The 20,133-nt window shown below is 44.9% G+C and overlaps 1 protein-coding gene across 2 annotated transcripts in view; it reads right to left on the bottom strand.

The window, feature by feature from the left end:
* The window catches only part of TNPO3 (transportin 3), a 79,604-nt gene that overhangs the window by 11,280 nt on the left and 48,191 nt on the right, over positions 1-20,133 (bottom strand). Inside the window, exons 12-19 of one of the 2 annotated variants that reach the window (XM_060776363.2) lie at positions 14,793-14,984; positions 14,400-14,491; positions 12,019-12,095; positions 11,729-11,822; positions 4,881-5,021; positions 3,644-3,760; positions 1,828-1,922; positions 267-423 (exon numbers count right to left, since the gene is read on the bottom strand). In XM_060776363.2, the coding sequence (XP_060632346.2) occupies positions 267-423; positions 1,828-1,922; positions 3,644-3,760; positions 4,881-5,021; positions 11,729-11,822; positions 12,019-12,095; positions 14,400-14,491; positions 14,793-14,984 (965 nt within the window). The remainder of the gene's footprint in view (positions 1-266; positions 424-1,827; positions 1,923-3,643; positions 3,761-4,880; positions 5,022-11,728; positions 11,823-12,018; positions 12,096-14,399; positions 14,492-14,792; positions 14,985-20,133) is intronic. The other variant, XM_060776364.2, reaches the window with a different exon arrangement.

Here is a 20,133-nt window from a genome sequence, read left to right as displayed (position 1 = left end):
AAAGTATGGATCGTCGATGTGGCAATCCCAGGCAACAGCAGGATTGAAGAGAAACAACTGGAAAAGCTGACACAATACAAGGATTTAAAGATCAAAGGGGTCCCAGTGGTGATCGGCACACTGGGTGCAGTGCCTAAAGACCTTGGCCCGCACTTAAACACAATAGGTGCTGACAAAATTGCCACCTGTCGGCGGCCAAACGTCACCCTACTCGGATCTGCACGCATTATTCACCAATACATCTCCTCCCACGTGCCCCCACTCACATCGTTAGCCACCCCCGTGTGGACCAGGTCGCGCAGGAACTTCATGACGCTGCAGTTGGCATCGCGGTGGTCCAAGGTGGTGGCGGCAATAGCCCACTGCAGGATGGGGAGGATCACCTGGCTGCGGAGGAGCGTGACGGGGCTGCGCTGGATGAACCTGTGGAAAGAAAGGGAAGCAATGTTCTTTTTTTCCTGCCATGTATTTTTATTATACTAAAATTACATAAAGAAAAAGGAAAATAAAAAGGTGAGGGTTGTGGAGCTCAGATTAGTAGATTAGGACTATATGCACGCCCACTTTATCACCAAAGAAGAGGAAGGGGATCGAGGGGGAAGAGAACTTATGTTTGTTGTAAGTATTACAGTGGTCCCTCGCTACCTCACGGTTCGCTTTCCGCGGACTCGCTGTTTTGCGGTTTTTCAATAAATATTAATGTAAATATTTACATTAATATTTATTAATGGGTGAATCCAGCAAAGATGGAGATCCTATGGCTGGGTCAACCGGGCAGTGGGGACATCCAGCTGCCTACCCTGGATGGCGAGGTGCTACGCCCGTCCTCATTGGTCAAGAGTCTGGGAGTCCTTTTGGACCCTCTGCTGACAATGGAGGCCCAGGTCTCTCTCCGCCGTGAGCAGAACCGCCTTTTTTCTTTCCCCTGCGGCAGGCTAGACGGCTGGCCCCCTCCCTGTCCAGGGATGACCTAGCTATGGTGATCCAGGCCACGGTCATCTCAAGACTGGACTACTGTAACGCCCTCTACATTGGCCTTCCTCTGTCGGTGATCCGGAAGCTCAAGTTGGTACAAAACGCAGCTGCTCAGCTTCTTGTGGGAATTCCGATGAGATGCCACATCACCCCAATCTTACGGCGGCTGCATTGGTTACCAATTGAGCACCGGATCACTTTCAAAGGGATGGTACTCACCTTTAAGGCCTTGCATGGTCTGGGGCCGATGTACCTGAGGGACCGCCTCACCCCCTCCCAACCCCAGAGATCCCTCCCTTCTGAGGACCAAGATCTGTTGGAAGTCCCCAGTGTCAAGACCTTGCGTCTAACAGCAACCAGGCGCAGAGCCTTCACAGCAGTGGCACCATCACTCTGGAATACTCTGCCACCTGAAGTCCGTGCCTTGCGGGACTTATCAGCTTTCCGCAGGGCATGTAAGACATACCTGTTTCGACGGGCCTTTGATCTTTGATATTGCTGTTTTTAAATTGTTTTTAAATTGTGTTAGATTTTAGCCTGTTCTTGTAAGCCGCTCCGAACCGCAGGGGAGTGGCCGCATAGAAGTTTGAATAATAAATAAATAAATAAAAATATTTATTGCGGCATTTTTGCTGTTTTGCAGGTCTTTTCAGTACTTGGTAGAACAACAATCTCATGCCCAAAAAGCTGAGTTTCAATACCCCTTAATACAGTTCCTCATGTTGTGGTGTCCCCCAGCTCTAAAATTATTTTCGTAGCTACTTCTATTTCGTAGCTACTTCTATTAGTAGAAAAATAACTATAAAAAAACCTGGAACGATTTTTTTGAAAAGCAAGCATTGATTCAAATACCTGGTTGCCAACCGGAAAAGGTCATCCACTGTGTCCGGATGGTTCTGGAGGCCGTTGGGTTGCTCAATGAGCCTGAAGGTGGGAACACAGAGAGCCTAGGGAGAGAGAAAAAAGAAGGGAGGCAGAGAAAATGTTTAGTTAGTGCAGGCATGGGCAAACTTGAGCTCTCCAGGTGTTTTGGACTTCAACTCCCACCATTCCTAACAGCCTCAGGCCCCTTCCTTTCCCCCCTCAGCCGCTTTAGCCCTCATTTCTTTCATCCTTTGTTCCCACTCTCTCTTTCCTTCCATCCCTTGGTACTTTCCCTTCCTCCCTCTTTCTTCCTTCCTTGCTCCCTCCTTGCTTCTCTCCTTCCTTCTTTCCTTCCTCTTTCCCTCCCTCTCTCTCTCCTTCCTTCCATCCCTTGGTATCATCCCTTCCTCTTCCTTCCTTCCTCGCTCCCTCCTTCCTTCTTTCCTTCCTCATTTCCCTGTCTCCTTCCTTCCATCCCTTGGTACCATCCCTTCCTCTTCCTTTCTTCCTTGCTCCCTCCTTTCCTTCCTTCCTCATTTCCTCCCTCCCTGTCTCCTTCCTTCCATCCCTTGGTACCATCCCTTCCTCCCTCTTCCTTTCTTGCTCCCTTGCTGCTTCCCACCATCTTTGCTCCTTTTTCCCTTCCTTCCTCGTTTCCTTCCTTTCTTCCTATCTCCTTCCTTCCATCCCTTGGTACCATCCCTTCCTCTTCCTTGCTCCCTCCTTCCTCCTTTCCTTCCTTCCTCATTTCCTCCTTCCCTGTCTCCTTCCTTCCATCCCTTGGTACCATCCCTTCCTCTTCCTTCCTTCCTTGCTCCCTCCTTCCTCCTTTCCTTTCTTCCTCCTTTCCTTCCTCCCTGTCTCCTTCCATCCATCCCTTGGTACCATCCCTTCCTCCCTCTTCCTTCCTTGCTCCCTTGCTGCTTCCCACCAATCTTTGCTCCTTTTTCCCTTCTTTCCTTCCTCATTTCCTTCCTTCCTTCCTATCTCCTCACTTCCATCCCTTGGTATCATCCCTTCCTCCCACTTTCTTCCTTCCCTGCTCCCTACTTGCTTCCCTCCTTCCTTTTTTGCACCTTTCCCTCTTTTCTTCCTTCCTCATTCTTTCATCCTTTGCTCTCACTCTCTCTTTCCTTCCATCCCTTGGTACTTTCCCTTCCTCCCTCTTTCTTTTTTCCTTTCTTGCTCACTCCCTGCTTCCCCTCGATCTTTGCTCTTTTTTCCCTTCCTTCCTTCCTTCCTTCCTCATTTCCTCCCTCCCTCCTTCCATCCCTTGGTACCATCCCCTCCTTCCTCTTTCTTCCTTCCTTACTCCCTCCCTGCTTCTCTCCTTCATTTTCTTTGCTCCTTTCCTCCTTTCCTTCCTTCCTCATTTCCTCCCCCCCCCATCCCTTTCTCCCTCTTTCCTCCATGACAATATTGTTCCTGTTTTTCTTATAGAGGAATTGATAATATTTTAAAGTAGTGCAAACGTAGTCACGATGAAGAATTAGATGTAATAAGTATAATGTAGTGTAATGTGTCTCTCTCTGAAACATTAACCCTCTTCTTCCCTAGCAATACGTTAGATATTTAATCTAAACAATGGCTCCACTACCCCCATCCTCCCCCCTTTTCCCATTTACTGTCCTATTTTAAATATCTATATATGAGAAAAAAAATTAAAAACCTAGGAAGTGGCCTGAGGGAGAGATTTCTTCAAACTCATGACTGTCCTATTATTATTATTATTATTATTATTATTATTATTATTATTATTATTGCCCCGCTTCATATCTCCTGAAAGAGACTCAAAGCATCCTACCTGCAGCATGTCGAGCAGCCCCTGGCGGCATCCTTCCTCCATGCCGTATTCATCCACAAGGATGCTGCCCAGGTAGAGGAAACAGGAGTGCTGGTGCTCCTGGTAGACACTCACCATCTGCCAAAAGAAAGCCATGAAAGGGTCAGGGGAAGAGTAAAGAAGCATCCACACTTGTATGGAGAGCAGATTTGGGTAAATTATGGCCCTCCAGGTGATTTGGACTTCAACTCCCACAATTCCTAACAGCCTACCGGCTGTTAGGAATTGTGGGAGTTGAAGTCCAAATCACCTGGAGGGCTGAAGTTTGCCCATGGCTGCCATAAAGGAACCGGATATCACCTTTGAGGACTGTGGTGCAGGTTACTGTCTTGTTTTCATTTCTTTTCCCTATATCTGTGTAACACAATGTCTTTTGTTTCCTGCCTGTACATAGAGGTCATGTCCCACAATTCTTTGTAACCCTTTTGTTTGAGAATGGAATATTGTTGGGGACCAGGAAATGTAAAGAGAATTTCACAAGGAAGAAGAAGTTAGTAGGGGTGAAAGAAAAAGGAGGAAGAGGGCAAGAAGGAGCAAACAGGAGGTCAGAAAGAGATTGGGTTGTCCAGACAGAGATTTTTTGGAGGAGGGCAGGGATGCGCAGGGAATCTCCCTTCTTGTAGTTTGAAGCCATTGTTCCATTGCGTCCTAGTCTCCAGGGAAGCAGAAAACAAGCTTGCTCCCTCCTCCCTGTGGCTTCCTCTCATGTATTTATACATGGCTATCATATCTCCTCTCAGCCTTCTCTTCTCTTCAGCAGTGGAACTCTCTCTTTTTTTTTGTCCCAGAGTGTGGTGAGGGCTCCTTCTTGGGAGGCTTTCAAACAAAGGCTGGATGGCCATCTGCCAGGGGTGCTTTGAATGTGATTTTCCTGCTTCTTGGCAAAATGGGGTTGGACTGGATGACCCACGCGGTCTCTTCCAACTGTAGGATTCTATGATTCTATGAATTCCTAACAGCCTGTTAGGAATTGTGGAAGTTGAAGTCCAAAACAACTGGAGGAGAAGACAAGTTTGCCCATGCTTGGAGTAAAGGGTCAATTGAAGTACAAAGATCTCAGGCATTAATAACTACTCAAACCTAAACAACAAGGATTAGATACCAAAACAACTGAAGTACAAATCTCTCTGACTGGACAATGTGAATTGGTTTCTGCTGAACCTAATCTCAAAGTCCTTCTGCCATCCTGTGTCCTTACCTGAGTGACCAACGGTTGCAAGAGCGCCGCCGACCCTTTGCCAACGCAGCGAACGGCGAAACGCAGGCATCGGCAGCAGCGTTCCACAATGCGGTTATCGGCACGGTGTTTGTTCAGGGTCTCTGACAGGACAGGCCAGATCTGGGCAGAACCAAACAAAGAGAGGAGAGACCTCAGGCCCATTAGAAGCATACGTATGACACCGCATATTCAAATATAGCACCTCTACTACAATTTTTTGGAGACATAAAATTAAAATGGCAAAACATAAGCATTAAATGAAAAGAAATAATTTTGAGGCAACATGCGGTGAATTTTTAGAATATATACTAGACAAAGAAACCAAATCAACTAATATTAGCATTTTGGAGAAGAGGTCAGTATGAGTATAAATAATATTAAGGATGGGTGGAGGGTGCATGTTGAGATTAAATGTATTAAAATATATATGATTAACTGTTTGACTGATTTATAGTACGTTTCGTGTTAATGGTAGGTGTGAGCTCTGCAAGTGCAGCATTTTTCCAATGAAGTAGAGAAGATCGAGACATCTATAGGGAGACCAAGGGGCTCCCTATGGCCATTGTCCTCCCAACTCTGTTCTATGCCCATGAAACATGGACTGTCTACAGGCATCACATTCAATTCCTGGAACGATTCCATTAGCATTGCCTCCGAAAAACCCTGCAAATCTTTTGGGAAGACATGCAGGAAAATGTCAGCATTCTGGAAAAAAAGCAAAGATCAGCAGCACTAAAGAGATGCTTCTACGCCATCAACTGAGCTGGACTGGCCATACTGTCTGAATGCCCAATCACCATCTCCCAAAGCAGTTACTATACTCCCAAATCAAGAACGGGAAACATAATGTTGGTGGGCAGAAAAAGAGACTGAAAGATGGGCTGAAAGCCAACCTTAAAAACTGAGGCATAGACACTGAGAACTGGAAAGCCCTGGCTCTTGAGTGCTCCAATTGGAGGCCAGCTGTGACTAGCAGTGCTGAAGAATTCAAAGAGGCACAAATGGAGGGTGAAAGGGAGAAATGTGCCAAGAGGAAGGCGCGTCAAGCCAACCCTGATCAGGACCGCCTTCTATCTGGAAACCAATGTCCTCACTGCAGGAGAACATGTGGATCAAGAATAGGGCTCCACAGGCACCTATGGACCCACTGCCAGGACACCAGATTCGAAGGATCATCATCCTCAGGCTACGAGGAATCGTCTAAGTAAGTTAATGTTAGGGGTGTGTGGTTTGTATGTAACATAATTTTTGTTCTGGGTTTTAAATGTCATTTCCTACTTGGTTCTATCATAAAAACATGGGAAAGGTTTATTAAACTGCAAAAAGTTTGCATTTGAGGAAGGGGCATCCAGCAGGACATTTTGCTAAATGAGCTGTCGGAATTTAAAAACCATCTTAAAGACCCATCTCTTCTAGTTTTAATTAAGCATTAATTTTAAACTCATGCCATGTATTTAATATTTATTCTGTGTATGTATAGGAATACATTTTAATATGCACCTTTTATAGAAATACATTTTGATATGTGTATTTGTAGATTTTTTACAATGTTTATATGTTTTCATTATTTTGTAACTGACCGCGAGAACAAAGGAAAGACAGGTAAGAAAATTATTATTATTATTATTATTATTATTATTATTATTTGAAACACAACAAGATGAGTCCAAAGCAAACAAGATCACTATGCTGGTTGTTGTATTGGATGACATGTCAGACACTTCCTAAGTGTCTAGGACTGCGTGATGTATCGGCGAATGTGATGTATCGTGCAGATCGCAGTAAGGTGGCCTTTTGCAGCTGGCAGATGGTAATCATGTAGGCGCCATTTGTGTTTAAGTGCAGGCCAAGGTCTTTAGGCACTGCACCCAGTGTGCTGATCACTACTGGAACCACCTTGACTGGCTTGTGCCATAGTCGTTGCAGTTCAATCTTTAAATCCTCGTATTGTGTCAGCTTTTCCAGATGCTTCTTGTCCATTCTTGTCCAATCTTGCCTGGGATTGCAACATGGACGATCCATACTTTGTTTTTCAACACAATTGTGAGGTGAGGAGCATCGTGCTTGAAAACTCTGTCTGAATTCGGAAGTCCCAGAATATCTTGATGTGTTCATTCTCTGTAACTTTTTCCGGCTTGTGATCCCACCAGTTCTTTGTCGCAGGCAGATGGTGTTTGTGGCACAAGTTCCAATGGATCATCTGAGCAATGGTGTTGTGCCTCTGCTTGGAGTCTGTCTCCGCGATCTTCTTGCAGCAGCTCAGGATGTGATCTATTGTTTCATCTACTTCCTTGCAGAGTCTACACGTGGGATCTGTCACCGACTTCTCAGTTCTGGCTTTGATGGCCTTGGCTCTAATGGCTTGTTCTTGGGCTGCCAGAATCAGGCCCTCCTTTGTCTCCTTTTTCAAAGTTATTATTATTTGGTTTTGGTTTTATTTTGCTGTAATTTGTTGTTTGGGCCTGGCCTCATGTAAGCCACCCCAAGTCCCCATTGGGGGAGATGGTGGTGGGATATAAATAAAGTTTTTTTTTTTTATTATTATTATTATTATTATTATTTGAAACACCACAAGATGAGTCCACAGCAGACACTGTGCTGGCTGTTGTATTGGATCACACGTCAGACACTTCCCAAGTGTCTAGGACTGTGTGATGTATCGGCGAATAATGCATGCAGATCCCAGATGGCAGATGGTAATCTTGTCAGCGCCAATTGTACTTAAGTGCAGGCCAAGGTCTTTAGGCACTGTACCCAGTGTGCCGATCACCACTGGGACCACCTTTACTGGTTTGTGCCAGTCTTTGCAGTTCGATCTTTAAATCCTCATATTGTGTCATCTTTTCCCGTTGTTTATTATTATTATTATTATTGGCCTGGGGTTGGACTAGATGACCCTTGGGTGCCCCTTCCAATTCCACAGGTCAATCATTCCACAATCATGTCACTTTTCAAAGAAACTACATTGAATGGAACACCTATCGCTCAGAAATTCAACATGGTCAAACTAAACTAATCTTAATTTTAGATATTATTATTATTATTAAGTAGAGAAGTATTTACACTGGAGAGGTTTGAAAGGGGACATGGCAACAATACTAAAATATTTTTAGGATATCATATTGAAAAATGGAGCCACCTTGTTGCAAAGCCAAATAGGGCATAGGGTTACAGCCTGTGTTAGACGGGGTTACACTCCCCCTGAAGACGCAGGTTCACAGCTTGGGAGTGATCCTGGACTCATTGTTGAGCCTGGAACCCCAGGTTTCGGTGGTGGCCAAAGGAGCTTTTGCACAATTAAAACTTGTGCGCCAGATGCGTTCCTATCTTGGGGAGCCAGAAAGCCATGGTGATCCACATTTTTATTTCATCTCTAATAGACTACTGCAACGTTCTCTACATGGGGCTGCCTCTGAAGGCTGTTCGGAAGTTCGAAGTAGTCCAATGGGCACAGCCAGGCCACTCACTGGAGTGACGTACAGGGAGCACACAACTCCTCTGTTACACCAGCTCCACTGGCTGCCAGTTTGCTACCGATCACAATTCAAAGTGCTGGCTTTAGCCTATAAAGCCCTAAACGGTTCTGGCCCAGGTTCTTGTGGATTTTTTCGGGCTATATGGCCATGTTCTCAAGGCATTTTCTCCTGACGTTTCGCCTGCATCTATGGCAAGCATCCTCAGAGGTAATGAGGTCTGTTGGAATTGGAAAATGGGTTTATATATCTGTGGAATGACTGGGGTGGGGCAAATGGATGCTTGCCATAGATGCAGGTGAAACGTCAGGAGAAAATGCCTCGAGAACATGGCCATATAGCCCAAAAAACCCACAAGAACCTAGTGATTCCGGTTCTGGCCCAACTTACCTGTCCTAACGTATCTCACCTTATGAACCAGCTAGAGCGCTAAGATCTGCCGGGGAGGTCCTGCTCTCGATCCCACCCCCCTCGCAAGCGTGACTGGTGGGGAGGAGAGACAGGGCCTTCTCAGTGGTAGTCCCCTGGCTATGGAACTTCCTCCCCAGTGATATCTGATTGGCCCCCTCCCTCCTGATGTTCAGGAAGAAGCTAAAGACCTGGCTCTGGAACCAGGCATTCAGGCAGTAGTGCAACATGGAACATACAATATGCAATATGGAACTCGACTTAAATGCAGCACCATGAATAACGATTTGGGGCTGGGCATTGTGTCTAATCTGGATTAATTGTATTTAAATGTTGCATTGGTTTTGTCACTTTATATTTTGTTTTTGTATAATGTATTTATAATGTAGCATTGAATGTTGCCTTATTTGTAAGCAAGCTGCTTTGAGTCCCCCTTGGGGTGAGAAGAGCGGGATAAAAATGAATGAATGAATGAATGAATGAATGAATGAATGGTTCTGCTGCTCCAGAAACTATGGCAATAGTGGAATAACAGATTCAAACTACAGGAAAAGAGATTCCATCTAAGTATTACTAAAAACCTCCTGACAGTAAAAGGTGTTTTGGAAAGGGTACCCAAAGATCATCTAGTCCTGTGATGGCGAACCTATGACACGTGTGTCAGCACTGACACACGTAGACATTTTCAATGACACGTGGCTGCATGCCGCTGCATAGAGAGAAGTTTGGGTCTGCATCCCAAGAAGGACATTTCATCCTTGGCTCCTGCATGGCCAGGTGCAGAATCATAGAATCATAGAATCCAAGAGTTGGAAGAGACCTCCTGGGCCATCCAGTCCAACCCCATTCTGCCAAGAAGCAGGAATATTGCATTCAAATCACCCCTGACAGATGGCCATCCAGCCTCTGTTTAAAAGCTTCCAAAGAAGGAGCCTCCACCACACTCCGGGGCAGAGAGTTCCACTGCTGAACGGCTCTCACAGTCAGGAAGTTCTTCCTCAGATGGAATCTCCTCTCTTGTAGTTTGAAGCCATTGTTCCATTGCGTCCTAGTCTCCAGGGAAGCAGAAAACAAGCTTGCTCCCTCCTCCTCCCTGTGGCTTCCTCTCACATATTTATACATGGCTATCATATCCCCTCTCAGCCTTCTCTTCTTCAGGCTAAACATGCCCAGCTCTTTAAGCCGCTCCTCATAGGGCTTGTTCTCCAGACCCTTTATCATTTTAGTCGCCCTCCTCTGGACACATTCCAGCTTGTCAATATCTCTCTTGAATTGTGGTGTCCAGAATTGGACACAATATTCCAGGTGTGGTCTAACCAAAGCAGAATAGAGCATGGGGAGCATGACTTCCTTAGATCTAGACACTAGGCTCCTCTTGATGCAGGCCAACATCCCATTGGCGTTTTTTGCCGCCACATCACATTCCTGGCTCATGTTTAACTTCCTGTCCACGAGGACTCCAAGATCTTTTTCACACGTCCTGCTCTCGAGCCAGGCATTGTCCCCCATTCTGTCTCTTTGCATTTCGTTTTTCCTGCCAAAGTGGAGTCTCTTGCATTTGTCACTGTTGAACTTCATTTTGTTAGTTTTGGCCCATCATCTCTCTAGTCTGTCAAGATCCCTTTGAATCCTGCTCCTGTCCTCTGGAGTCTTGGCTCTCCCTCCCAATTTGGTGTCGTCTGCAAACTTGATGATCCTGCCTTCTAGCCCTTCATCTAAGTCATTAGTAAAGATGTTGAACAGGACCAGGCCCAGGACAGAACCCTGCGGCACTCCGCTCGTCACCGAGGATAAAACATTTGCAGTAGTTTAGCATCTAGTTCTGGAACTTCCAGTTGGGCTGTTAGGGAATCTTTGGCCTCACTTCTGGCCGGGGTAGCAGGGAGCAGCGGAATGCCGTGGACACATCTCTGGTGCCCTGTGATCTCCATCACCAGCAACCACATAATCACAGCAACCATCACCCAATTTACTGTTCTGGGGTGTTGTGGATTTCTAAGTGACCATCATTACTGAGAAAAGTGAGGGGAGGAGGGAGAAATAAAGGACATGGATGAATTGACTTTTTTGTTGAAGAAAAATACAGGTATGATACTAAGAAGAACGAATTGGGATAATCTCCATGAATATCTGGACAATTTGGGAAAATAAGAAACAAGAGAGACAATTTCTTTTTGAACTTATTTTATATTTTTGAATATTAAGAAGATATGATCCAAGAAGATGGAATGGAAGTCATTTTTTTTCATTTTTTTTGTGTTTTTTGTGTATTTTTGTAGATTTTTTTTTTTAGGGGTTATTTGGGGTTTTGGTAAATTTTTGTGTTTCTTCTTTTTTCTCTTTTTTCCCCTTTATTTCCTCACTTTCCTATACTTTATTGTTCTCACTCTTTTGTTGTAATCTATATAAAAATTAATAAAATTCTAATTATAATAAAAAAAAAGAAATATAACCTGCCTTGGCATAAAAGCATCACCTCCTGATAAATTAAAGTTCCAGTTTCTTTAGGGGAAAAAAAAAGTGAGGGGAGGAGGGAGCTGGGAGAGGCGAGAGTCTGAGTTAGGGGTGCAATTTCCCGCCATATATTATTATTATTATTATTATTATTATATATTTTTGTTATTTAAACTGTAAATATTGCAAAATTATAGGGTTTCTCTCTCTTGAAGTGACACCCCACCCAAGTAATGCTTGCTTTTTGGTGAACTTTGACACACCAAGCTCAAAAGGTTGCCCATCACTGATCTAGTCCAACCAAGGCCAATAATAATAATAATAATAATAATAATAATAATAATCTGCCATTTCATTTGAGGACATTTATGGAGGAGGTTAGGCTCAAAGGCAGGATGTAAATGTCTTTATAAATCAACATTTAAATTCAATAATAATAATAATAATAGTAATAATAATAATGATGATGATTCCCCAATTATTTCCACTTACCTCCTGGATGACTTTTTGGCACGGGTGGGTCTGTCCATTCTCTACAATAGGGTTGGTATGCCTATCAGAAGAAGCAGAGAGAGAAAAAAGGGACCTGAAAGCCAAGGCACAACCAGACTGAGTTGGAGGAAACTCCACGAGTATGGGTTTATTTTCCTACAACCCCCCCCCCCCCCAAGAGATTGTGCCTGCCTGCCAACCTCCTTTGCATGCGCAAGTGCTTTGCAGCGGCACTCGACTTAAGCAGCGGAAGGGGGAAACCCACCAATGTCCCGACCTAAACGGCTTACCTAAATATGACAGCAAGGCGATCGAGGGGAACGGTAGGGTCGGAGGAGAGGCCATTGCTTGGCTCCTGAGAGAGCAGCTGAAACAAAGAGAGAACTTGCCATGGGAGGGGGCAAAATCCATGCGCAGAAGCCCCTTCCCTTACCAAGGCTCCAAGTAATATGCACATCTCGTGTACGTTGGAATCTATGTGAGTTTTTAAACACTAATTGACCTCAGAACAGTAACATAAGCAGCACTATTGCCTTTCCATAAACCTGTAAAACGTGCTACATTTACAGGTATGTGCAAACTTTGGCCTTCCAGGCATTTTGGACTTCAACTCCCACAATTCCTAACAGCCTACCGGCTGTTAGGAATTGTGGGAGTTGAAGTCCAAAACGCCTGGAAGGCCAAAGTTTGCACACGCCTGCCAATAAAAGTAATTGTTTACCTTTTTAAACCATTCCCAGAGCATCCTGCATATTTTCTCTCCTATTTCCATACCATAAGCTCAAATATAGGACTGTTTACATGGCACTTTATTCTAAAATAGATACCAAATATTCCTACAAAAGTAGCACCCCGTCCTTCCTTTCCCTCCCTCCTTCTCCTTCCCTTCCTTCCTTCCTTCCTTCCTTCCTGTCCCTCCTTCTTTCTTTTCCTTCCCTTCTTTCCCTCCTTCCTTCCTTCTTTCTATGTAAATATTGTTATATAGATTACTATATGATATATATATATATACACACACACACACACACACACAAATTAAACGGAAGGGACAGTCAAGAAGTAACGAGGGAAAGAGGGAAGGAATGAAGGAGGAAAGGAGGAAGGAAGGAAGGAAGGAAGGAGACAAGGAGGGAGGGAAAGAAAAAAGGAAAGAAAGAAAGATAGAGAAGCAAGGAAGGAGAGAAGGAAATAAAAAAGTGAAAGGAAAAAGAAAGGGAAAGAAGGAGAGAAGGAACGAAAGACAGGGAAGGAAAGAAGGAAGGAAGGAAGGATGGATGGATGGATGGATGGATGGAAGGAAGGAAGGAAGGAAGGAGAGAAGGAAGGATGCAATCAAAAAGCAAAGAAGGGGGGAAAGAAACAGGTAGAGATGGAAGAAAGAAGAGAAATAGGAAGGAAAAGAAATAGAGGAAAGGAAGAGAAGAGGGAAGGAAGGAAAGAAAGAGGGAGGGAAGTTTGGCCATAGCAACGTGTGGCGGGTACAGCTAGTCTATATAAATAAAAATGTAATGTTCGTTTGTGGGATTAACAGAACTCAAAAACCACTGGACAAATTGACACCAAATTTGGACACAAGACACCTAACAACCCAATGTATGGCCTTCACTCAAAAAAATTGATTTTGTCATCTGGGAGTTGTGGTTGCTGGGATTTATAGTACACCCACAATCAAACAGCATTCTGAACTCCACCAACGATGGAATTGAACCAATCTTGGGACGCAGAACTCCCATGATCAACAGAAAACACTAGAAGGGTTTTGCGGGCATTTACCTTGAGTTTGGGAGTTGTAGTTCACCTACATCCAGAGAGCACTTTGGACTCAAACAATGAAGGATCTGGACCAAACTTGGCACAAATATTCCATATGCCCCAATATACACACAAATGGAGTTTGGGCGAAATAGACCTTGACATTTGGGAGTTATAGTTGCTGGGATTTATAGTTCACCTACAACCGAAGAGCATTCTGAACCCCACGAACGACAGAACTGGGGCAAACTTCCCACACAGAACCTTGATGACCAACAGAAAATACTTAAGGCCATCCAGTCGAACTTCCTTTATCAGGGCGAGAAAACGTAATCAAAGCCCTCCTGACAAAGAGCCATCCAGCCATAGAGATAGATAGATAGATGTGATTCACACACAGAGATAGTATCATAGATTTGAAAGGGACCCCTAAAGAAGGACAATTTTATGTTGCATGTTCCAGAGTAGGCAAACCAGACACTCTCCACATCAACACTGACAAAGAAGCAACAAGAAATACTGTTTACCCACAAGCAGAAAGAAATTACGTACATTAGAAACCAACACTTTCTTGTTACTTTATTTTCCAGATCACCAGAATGTGCCACAGCAACGTGCGGCAGGGGACGGCTAGTTCTGGAATAACTCCCAAATAACCTTCCCCTCAAATACATGCATAACGTGTGGATAGTGGCATGAAGGAACATGCACCATCACAACATCTGCTTTTAGGGGTGCTGTACAATCCTTTTAAGCATTAGCCCCATGTTCTCAGCAACAGAATCACTTGTCCTTAAATGCCGAAGGAGAGAGCAAGCAAAACTTGCTGTTGGAACAGGGCTTTTCTCCCCACATTCCCAAGGAAATTGTCCCCAAACCACCCACCTTGGAAGATACAACCAGGTTAAGCTGAACTGACCTTTTTCAGCGCCATGACCTGAACGGCACAAAGTTCGCCAAGACACGGTGAGATCTTCTCCAAGGGGAGCCTTGCCAGCACCAGCGCAGTCCCTGAGGAAGAACGGGCAAGATTTCAATTATCCAGCCAGAGTCAGCCTCTGCCTACCTTGCAGGGTTGTTGCGAGGAATAATATAGTGAGAGACCCCAATTTCAGGGGTAACTGTAGTCATTTAACAATTGTTTGGCAGTGCAATATGCTTCCTAAGAGGCCAGTGGAGTTTCCTCCTTCTCAGGAAGGTTTTAAACAGAATCTGGATGGCCATCTGTCAGGAGGGCTTGGATGGTGTCCTGGCAGAAGGGGGTTGGGACTGGATGGCCCTCAGGGGTCCCTTCTGGGAGGAGGATCTATACCTTTAAGGAGCCCCACAGCCGCATCCGGGGAGAGCATGAAGGAATCCAGGGACCGGGCGATTTCCAGCAGGCCGCTGAAGTGCTGGGCCATGTGATCCCGGCACACAGAGCAAATGTTGTGGATGGCTTTGGCAGAGACGGAGGCCAGCGTCTTCTCGCACAGGCCCTTCATCAAGTAGCCAAGCACCGGATCTGGGGAGAGAAGAGAAGAGGGACGGGTGAGCTGAGAGAGCACGAAAGCTGGCAACCGGGGCAGGAAGAATGAGCCTGTTGCACTCCAAGGCTGAGGACCACCTCTGTACTTAACACACACTCCAGTCCAATGTAATATAGCAAAACAATTTATTGAAGAATATATATGAAAAGCAATTCAGCAAAATATTATAAAAAACCGAAGTCCAAATATATTGTCGAAGGCTTTCACGGCCGGAATCACTGGGTTGTTGTAGGTTTTTTCGAGCTATATGGCCATGTTCTAGAGGCATTCTCTCCTGACGTTTTGCCTGCATCTATGGCAAGCATCCTCAACAACAACCTACAACAACCCAGAAGTCCAAATATCAGGAATAATCCGAAGAATTCCAAATACAGGAGTAGTATCAAAAGCCAGGAATACAAAAGCAGAATAAATCCAAAACATGAGATTCAGGAACCGTCCTCAAAACTTTGAATCATGGGACATGAACAAAAGGAAACATCGAACATGGAACTAGAAATCCCTTGACTTGACAGTAGTTCTATACTCAAACACCAATGTTGCCTGGACTCATGGAAACATCTGCTGGGCTAGCTAATATAGAGAGAAAATCATGCCTTCTCCCCTGGGAAAGTGATAAGGACTTCTTGGCTAATAGACATTTTGACCTTTGTAAATTCTCCTGAGAAGCTCTATGTTGACAGAACGTAAATCTCCTATCTAACTGCTCATTAGTCTGTCCACCTGGACTTTCATTTTTATCTGCTGAGATCTATTTCTGAACTTGCTTCCCTAGCTAACTGCCTTTCAGGAATGTGGCCTTCAGACACAGACCGCTCATTTTCAGGGCTTAAAATCTCGTACTGGCTCTCCTGCTGATTTGCAGACCCAGAATTCCCAGTGTCATCAGAATGACTAACAGGCCCAGAATCCTCAGAAAGATCAGGACTTTTCCAGAATGTCCTTTTCTCAACTAAGAATTCAATCTTAAACAGGTAACACTGTTTAACTACCAGTGTTTTTAATTCCTTTTCTACATAAACAAAGCTAGATTTCCGACCATTCCAGGTATTCCAACCTCCAAATAATTGGCATTTGTGGGATCCCAGAAAAACTTGTCCCGAAATCTTCTGCCATTTGCCAAGAATGCTGAAAGAGAATGTAGAAAGAACCCAGAAGGTAGGCACAAACCCTCCACTGCCACTGACTTTTGTGTGGCCTGCTGCCATGGAAAGATGGATTCCATCCATGAAGTCTCCTCTGGGGACGGAGATCACATCTCACAGGCTCCCTGCAAGTATTGGCTTCTCTTGTTACACACTATGTGTTATAGCAAATACAGTTAGCAGAGTTCTGGCTACAATTGGGGGAGGTTTGGCCTCCAGATCTCTGACCTCCTCTGCTCCACAGGCTAAAAACTCTCACTACAATTCTTCCTAGACTTTAGTCCAAATCTAATGCTGCAGCTAAAAAAACCAATGCAAATTTTAGGCTGCATCAATAGGAGTACACAGAAGACTGGGCGACTTGGAAGGCGCTGAACAGACTGCGCTCTGGCACCACGAGATGCAGAGCCAATCTCAAGAAATGGGGCTACAAAGTGGAATCCACGACATGCAAGTGTGGAGAAGAGCAAACCACAGAACACCTGCTGCAATGTACCCTGAGCCCTGCCACATGCATAATGGAGGACCTTCTTGCGGCAACACCAGAGGCACTCCAAGTGGCCAGCTACTGGTCAAAGGACATTTAATCAACTACCAAGTTTGCAAAATTTGTGTGTGTCTTTTTTTATCTGTCTGTTTGTTTTGTTCTGTTAGAAATGTAACACAATGGTCTGGTTGCTGATGACACGATAAATAAATAAATAGGAGCATAATCTGCAGAGGGAAGTCATAGTCGCACTCTCATCTGATTTGGTCAGAACTTCTCACCTGGAATAATAACCCTGTGTACAGGTCTGGGGAAAGCAATTCAAGATATAGATATGCACAGGGTGGAAGCAAAGAGCCACTAAAATGGTCAAAGGTTTGGAACTCAATAACAATAACAACAACAACAACAACAGCAACAAGAACAGCAACTCCAGTCCAGGTGGTCCCAGTAGTCATCGGCACACTGGATGCCGTGCCAAAAGATCTCAGTTGGCATTTGGAAACAATACACATTGACAAAATCACGATCTGTCAACTGCAAAAGGCCACCTGACTTGGATCTGTGCGCATCATTCGAAAATACATCACACAGTCCTAGACACTTGGGAAGGGTTTGACTTGTGATTTTGTGATACAAATCCAGCATAGAGATCTTGTTTGCTGTGACATACTGTGTTTTTATGTCAGTAAAATAATAATAATAATAATAATAATAATTCTGTTTCTAAACTTAATCCAGACAAGACAGAGGTACTCCTGGTCAGTCGTAAGGCTGGTCAAGGGATAGGGTTACAGCCTGTGTTAGACGGGGTTACACCTCTCCCTGAAGACATAGGTTCGCAGTTTAGGAGAGATCCTGGACTCATCCCTGAGTCTGGAACCCTAGGTCTCAGTGGTGACCGGGAGAGCTTTTGCACAATTTTTGCTGAACATAGCATTTTTTGGATTTTCTTGGTGGGTATGTAGATAGTTTGTATGTTGTGTTTCCTCATCAGCTTCCCTCTGCGGTCAGAGGTTCAGCAAAGGACAAGAGACAAGGACAATAGGAGCATAGTGTCTAGATCTAGGGAAGTCATGCTCCCCATGCTCTATTCTGCTTTGGTTAGACCACATCTGGAATATTGTGTCCAATTCTGGGCACCACAATTCAAGAGAGATATTGACAAGCTGGAATGTGTCCAGAGGAGGGCAACTAAAATGATCAAGGGTCTGGAGAACAAGCCCTATGAGGAGCGGCTTAGGGAACTGGGCATGTTTAGCCTGAAGAAGAGAAGGCTGAGAGGAGATATGATAGCCATGTATAAATATGTGAGAAGAAGCCACAGGGAGGAGGAGGGAGCAAGCTTGTTTTCTGCTTCCTTGGAGACTAGGACCCTGGACTCATCGCTGAGCCTGGAACCCCAGGTTTCGGCGGTGACCAGGGGAGCATTTGCACAGCTAAAGCTTGTGCGCCAGTTGCGCCCGTACCTTGGGAAGTCTGACTTGGCCACGGTAGTCCACGCTCTGGTTACATCCCGTTTAGACTACTGCAACGCTCTCTACGTGGGGTTGCCTTTGAAGACAGCTCGGAAGCTCCAACTAGTCCAACGCTCGGCAGCCATGATTTTAACAGGAGCGGAGCGCAGGGAGCATAACCCCCCTGTTGCGCCAACTCCACTGGCTACCGATCTGCTACCGGGCTGAATTCAAAGTGCTGGCGTTGGCCTTTAAAGCCCTAAACGGTTCCGGCCCAAGCTACCTATCTGACTGCATCTCTGCCTATGAACCCACCAGGACTTTGAGATCTTCCGGGGAGACCCTGCTCTCGATCCCGCCTGCTTCTCAAGTTCGGCTGGCGGGGACGAGAGATAGGGCCTTCTCGGTGGTGGCTCCTCGGCTGTGGAACGCCCTTCCTGCGGACATTAGACTGGCACCATCTCTAATGGTATTCCGCAAAAAGGTGAAGACCTGGATGTTTGTGCAGGCGTTTGAGTAATTTAGTGCAATCTGGTAATGGAACATAGGAATGGAACAATGGACGACGAACCTGGACTACGCTTGGATGATGAGAAGATTGGGTACGGTTGTTTTTTGTAATAATTGTGCATTGTAATTGCTTATTGGTAATTTATGGATAATGTGTTAAGTCAATTGTTATATGTTGTATGGAACCACTGCTGTTTCTACTGTTTTTACTGTTTGTGAACCGCTGTGAGTCGCCTTCGGGCTTGAGATACAGCGGTATATAAGCAAAGTAAATAAATAATAAATAAATAGTACGCAATGGAACAATGGCTTCAAACTACAAGAGAGGAGATTCCATCTGAACATTAGGAAGAACTTCCTGACTGTGAGAGCCGTTCAGCAGTGGAACTCTCTGCCCCGGAGTGTGGTGGAGGCTCCTTCTTTGGAAGCTTTTAAGCAGAGGCTGGATGGCCATTTGTCAGGGGTGATTTGAATGCAATATTCCTGCTTCTTGGCAGAATGGGGTTGGACTGGATGGCCCATGAGGTCTCTTCCAACTCTTTGATTCTATGATTCTATGATAAGAGGGATCCTCTCGCTTCTGCAGGAGTCTACCATATACCAATCAGCTGTGGACAAGTCTACACAGGGACCACCAAACACAGCACTAGCCAAACACGAAACAGGAAAAAGGAAAGGCACTGCAGACTAATTCAACCAGAGAAGTCAGCCATAGCAGAGCACCTGATGAACCAACCTGGACACAGCAGATTATTTGAGAACACAGAAATGCTGGACCACTCCAGTAACCACCATGTCAGACTACACAGAGAAGCCATTGAAATCCACAAGCATGTGGACAATTTCAACAGAAAGGAGGAGACCATGGAAATGAACAAAATCTGGTTGCCAGTATTAAAAAACTCTAAAATTGCAACAGCACAACAACAGAGAGGAAACAAACAAGGACATCTAATCACCTCTCAACAAAAGATTGCCCCAGGCACTGCCAGGCCATCAAATGCTAATCAAGGTGGTCAGTTGAAACATTCACACCTAGCTCCAACAGACAAGAGTCCTTTGTCCCACCCTGGTCATTCCACAGATATATAAATCCTTTTTCCTAGTTCCAACAGACCTCATTACCTCTGAGGATGCTTGCCATAGATGCAGGCGAAACATCAGGAGAGAATGCCTCTAGAACATGGCCATACAGCCTGAAAAAACCTACAACAACCCAGTGATTCCGGCCATGAAAGCCTTCAACAATACAAAAATGTAATGTTAATTTGTGGGATTAACAGAACGCAAAAACCACTGGACGAATTGACACCAAATTTGGACACAAGACACCTCACAACCCAATGTATGCCCTTCACTCAAAAAAATTGATTTTATCATTTGGGAGTTGTAGTTGCTGGGATTTATAGTGCACCTACAATCAAAGAGCATTCTGAACCCCACCAACGATGGAATTGAACCAAACTTGGCACACAGTTCTCCCATGACCAACAGAAAATACTGGAAGGGTTTGGTGGGCAGTGTC

The sequence above is a fragment of the Anolis sagrei genome, chromosome 5, assembly GCF_037176765.1.
Source record: "Anolis sagrei isolate rAnoSag1 chromosome 5, rAnoSag1.mat, whole genome shotgun sequence".
In the NCBI taxonomy this organism is placed as follows: Eukaryota; Metazoa; Chordata; class Lepidosauria; order Squamata; family Dactyloidae; genus Anolis; species Anolis sagrei.
The sequence above is the reverse complement of the archived record's forward strand: the minus strand, read 5'-3'. Positions and strand labels throughout refer to the sequence as shown.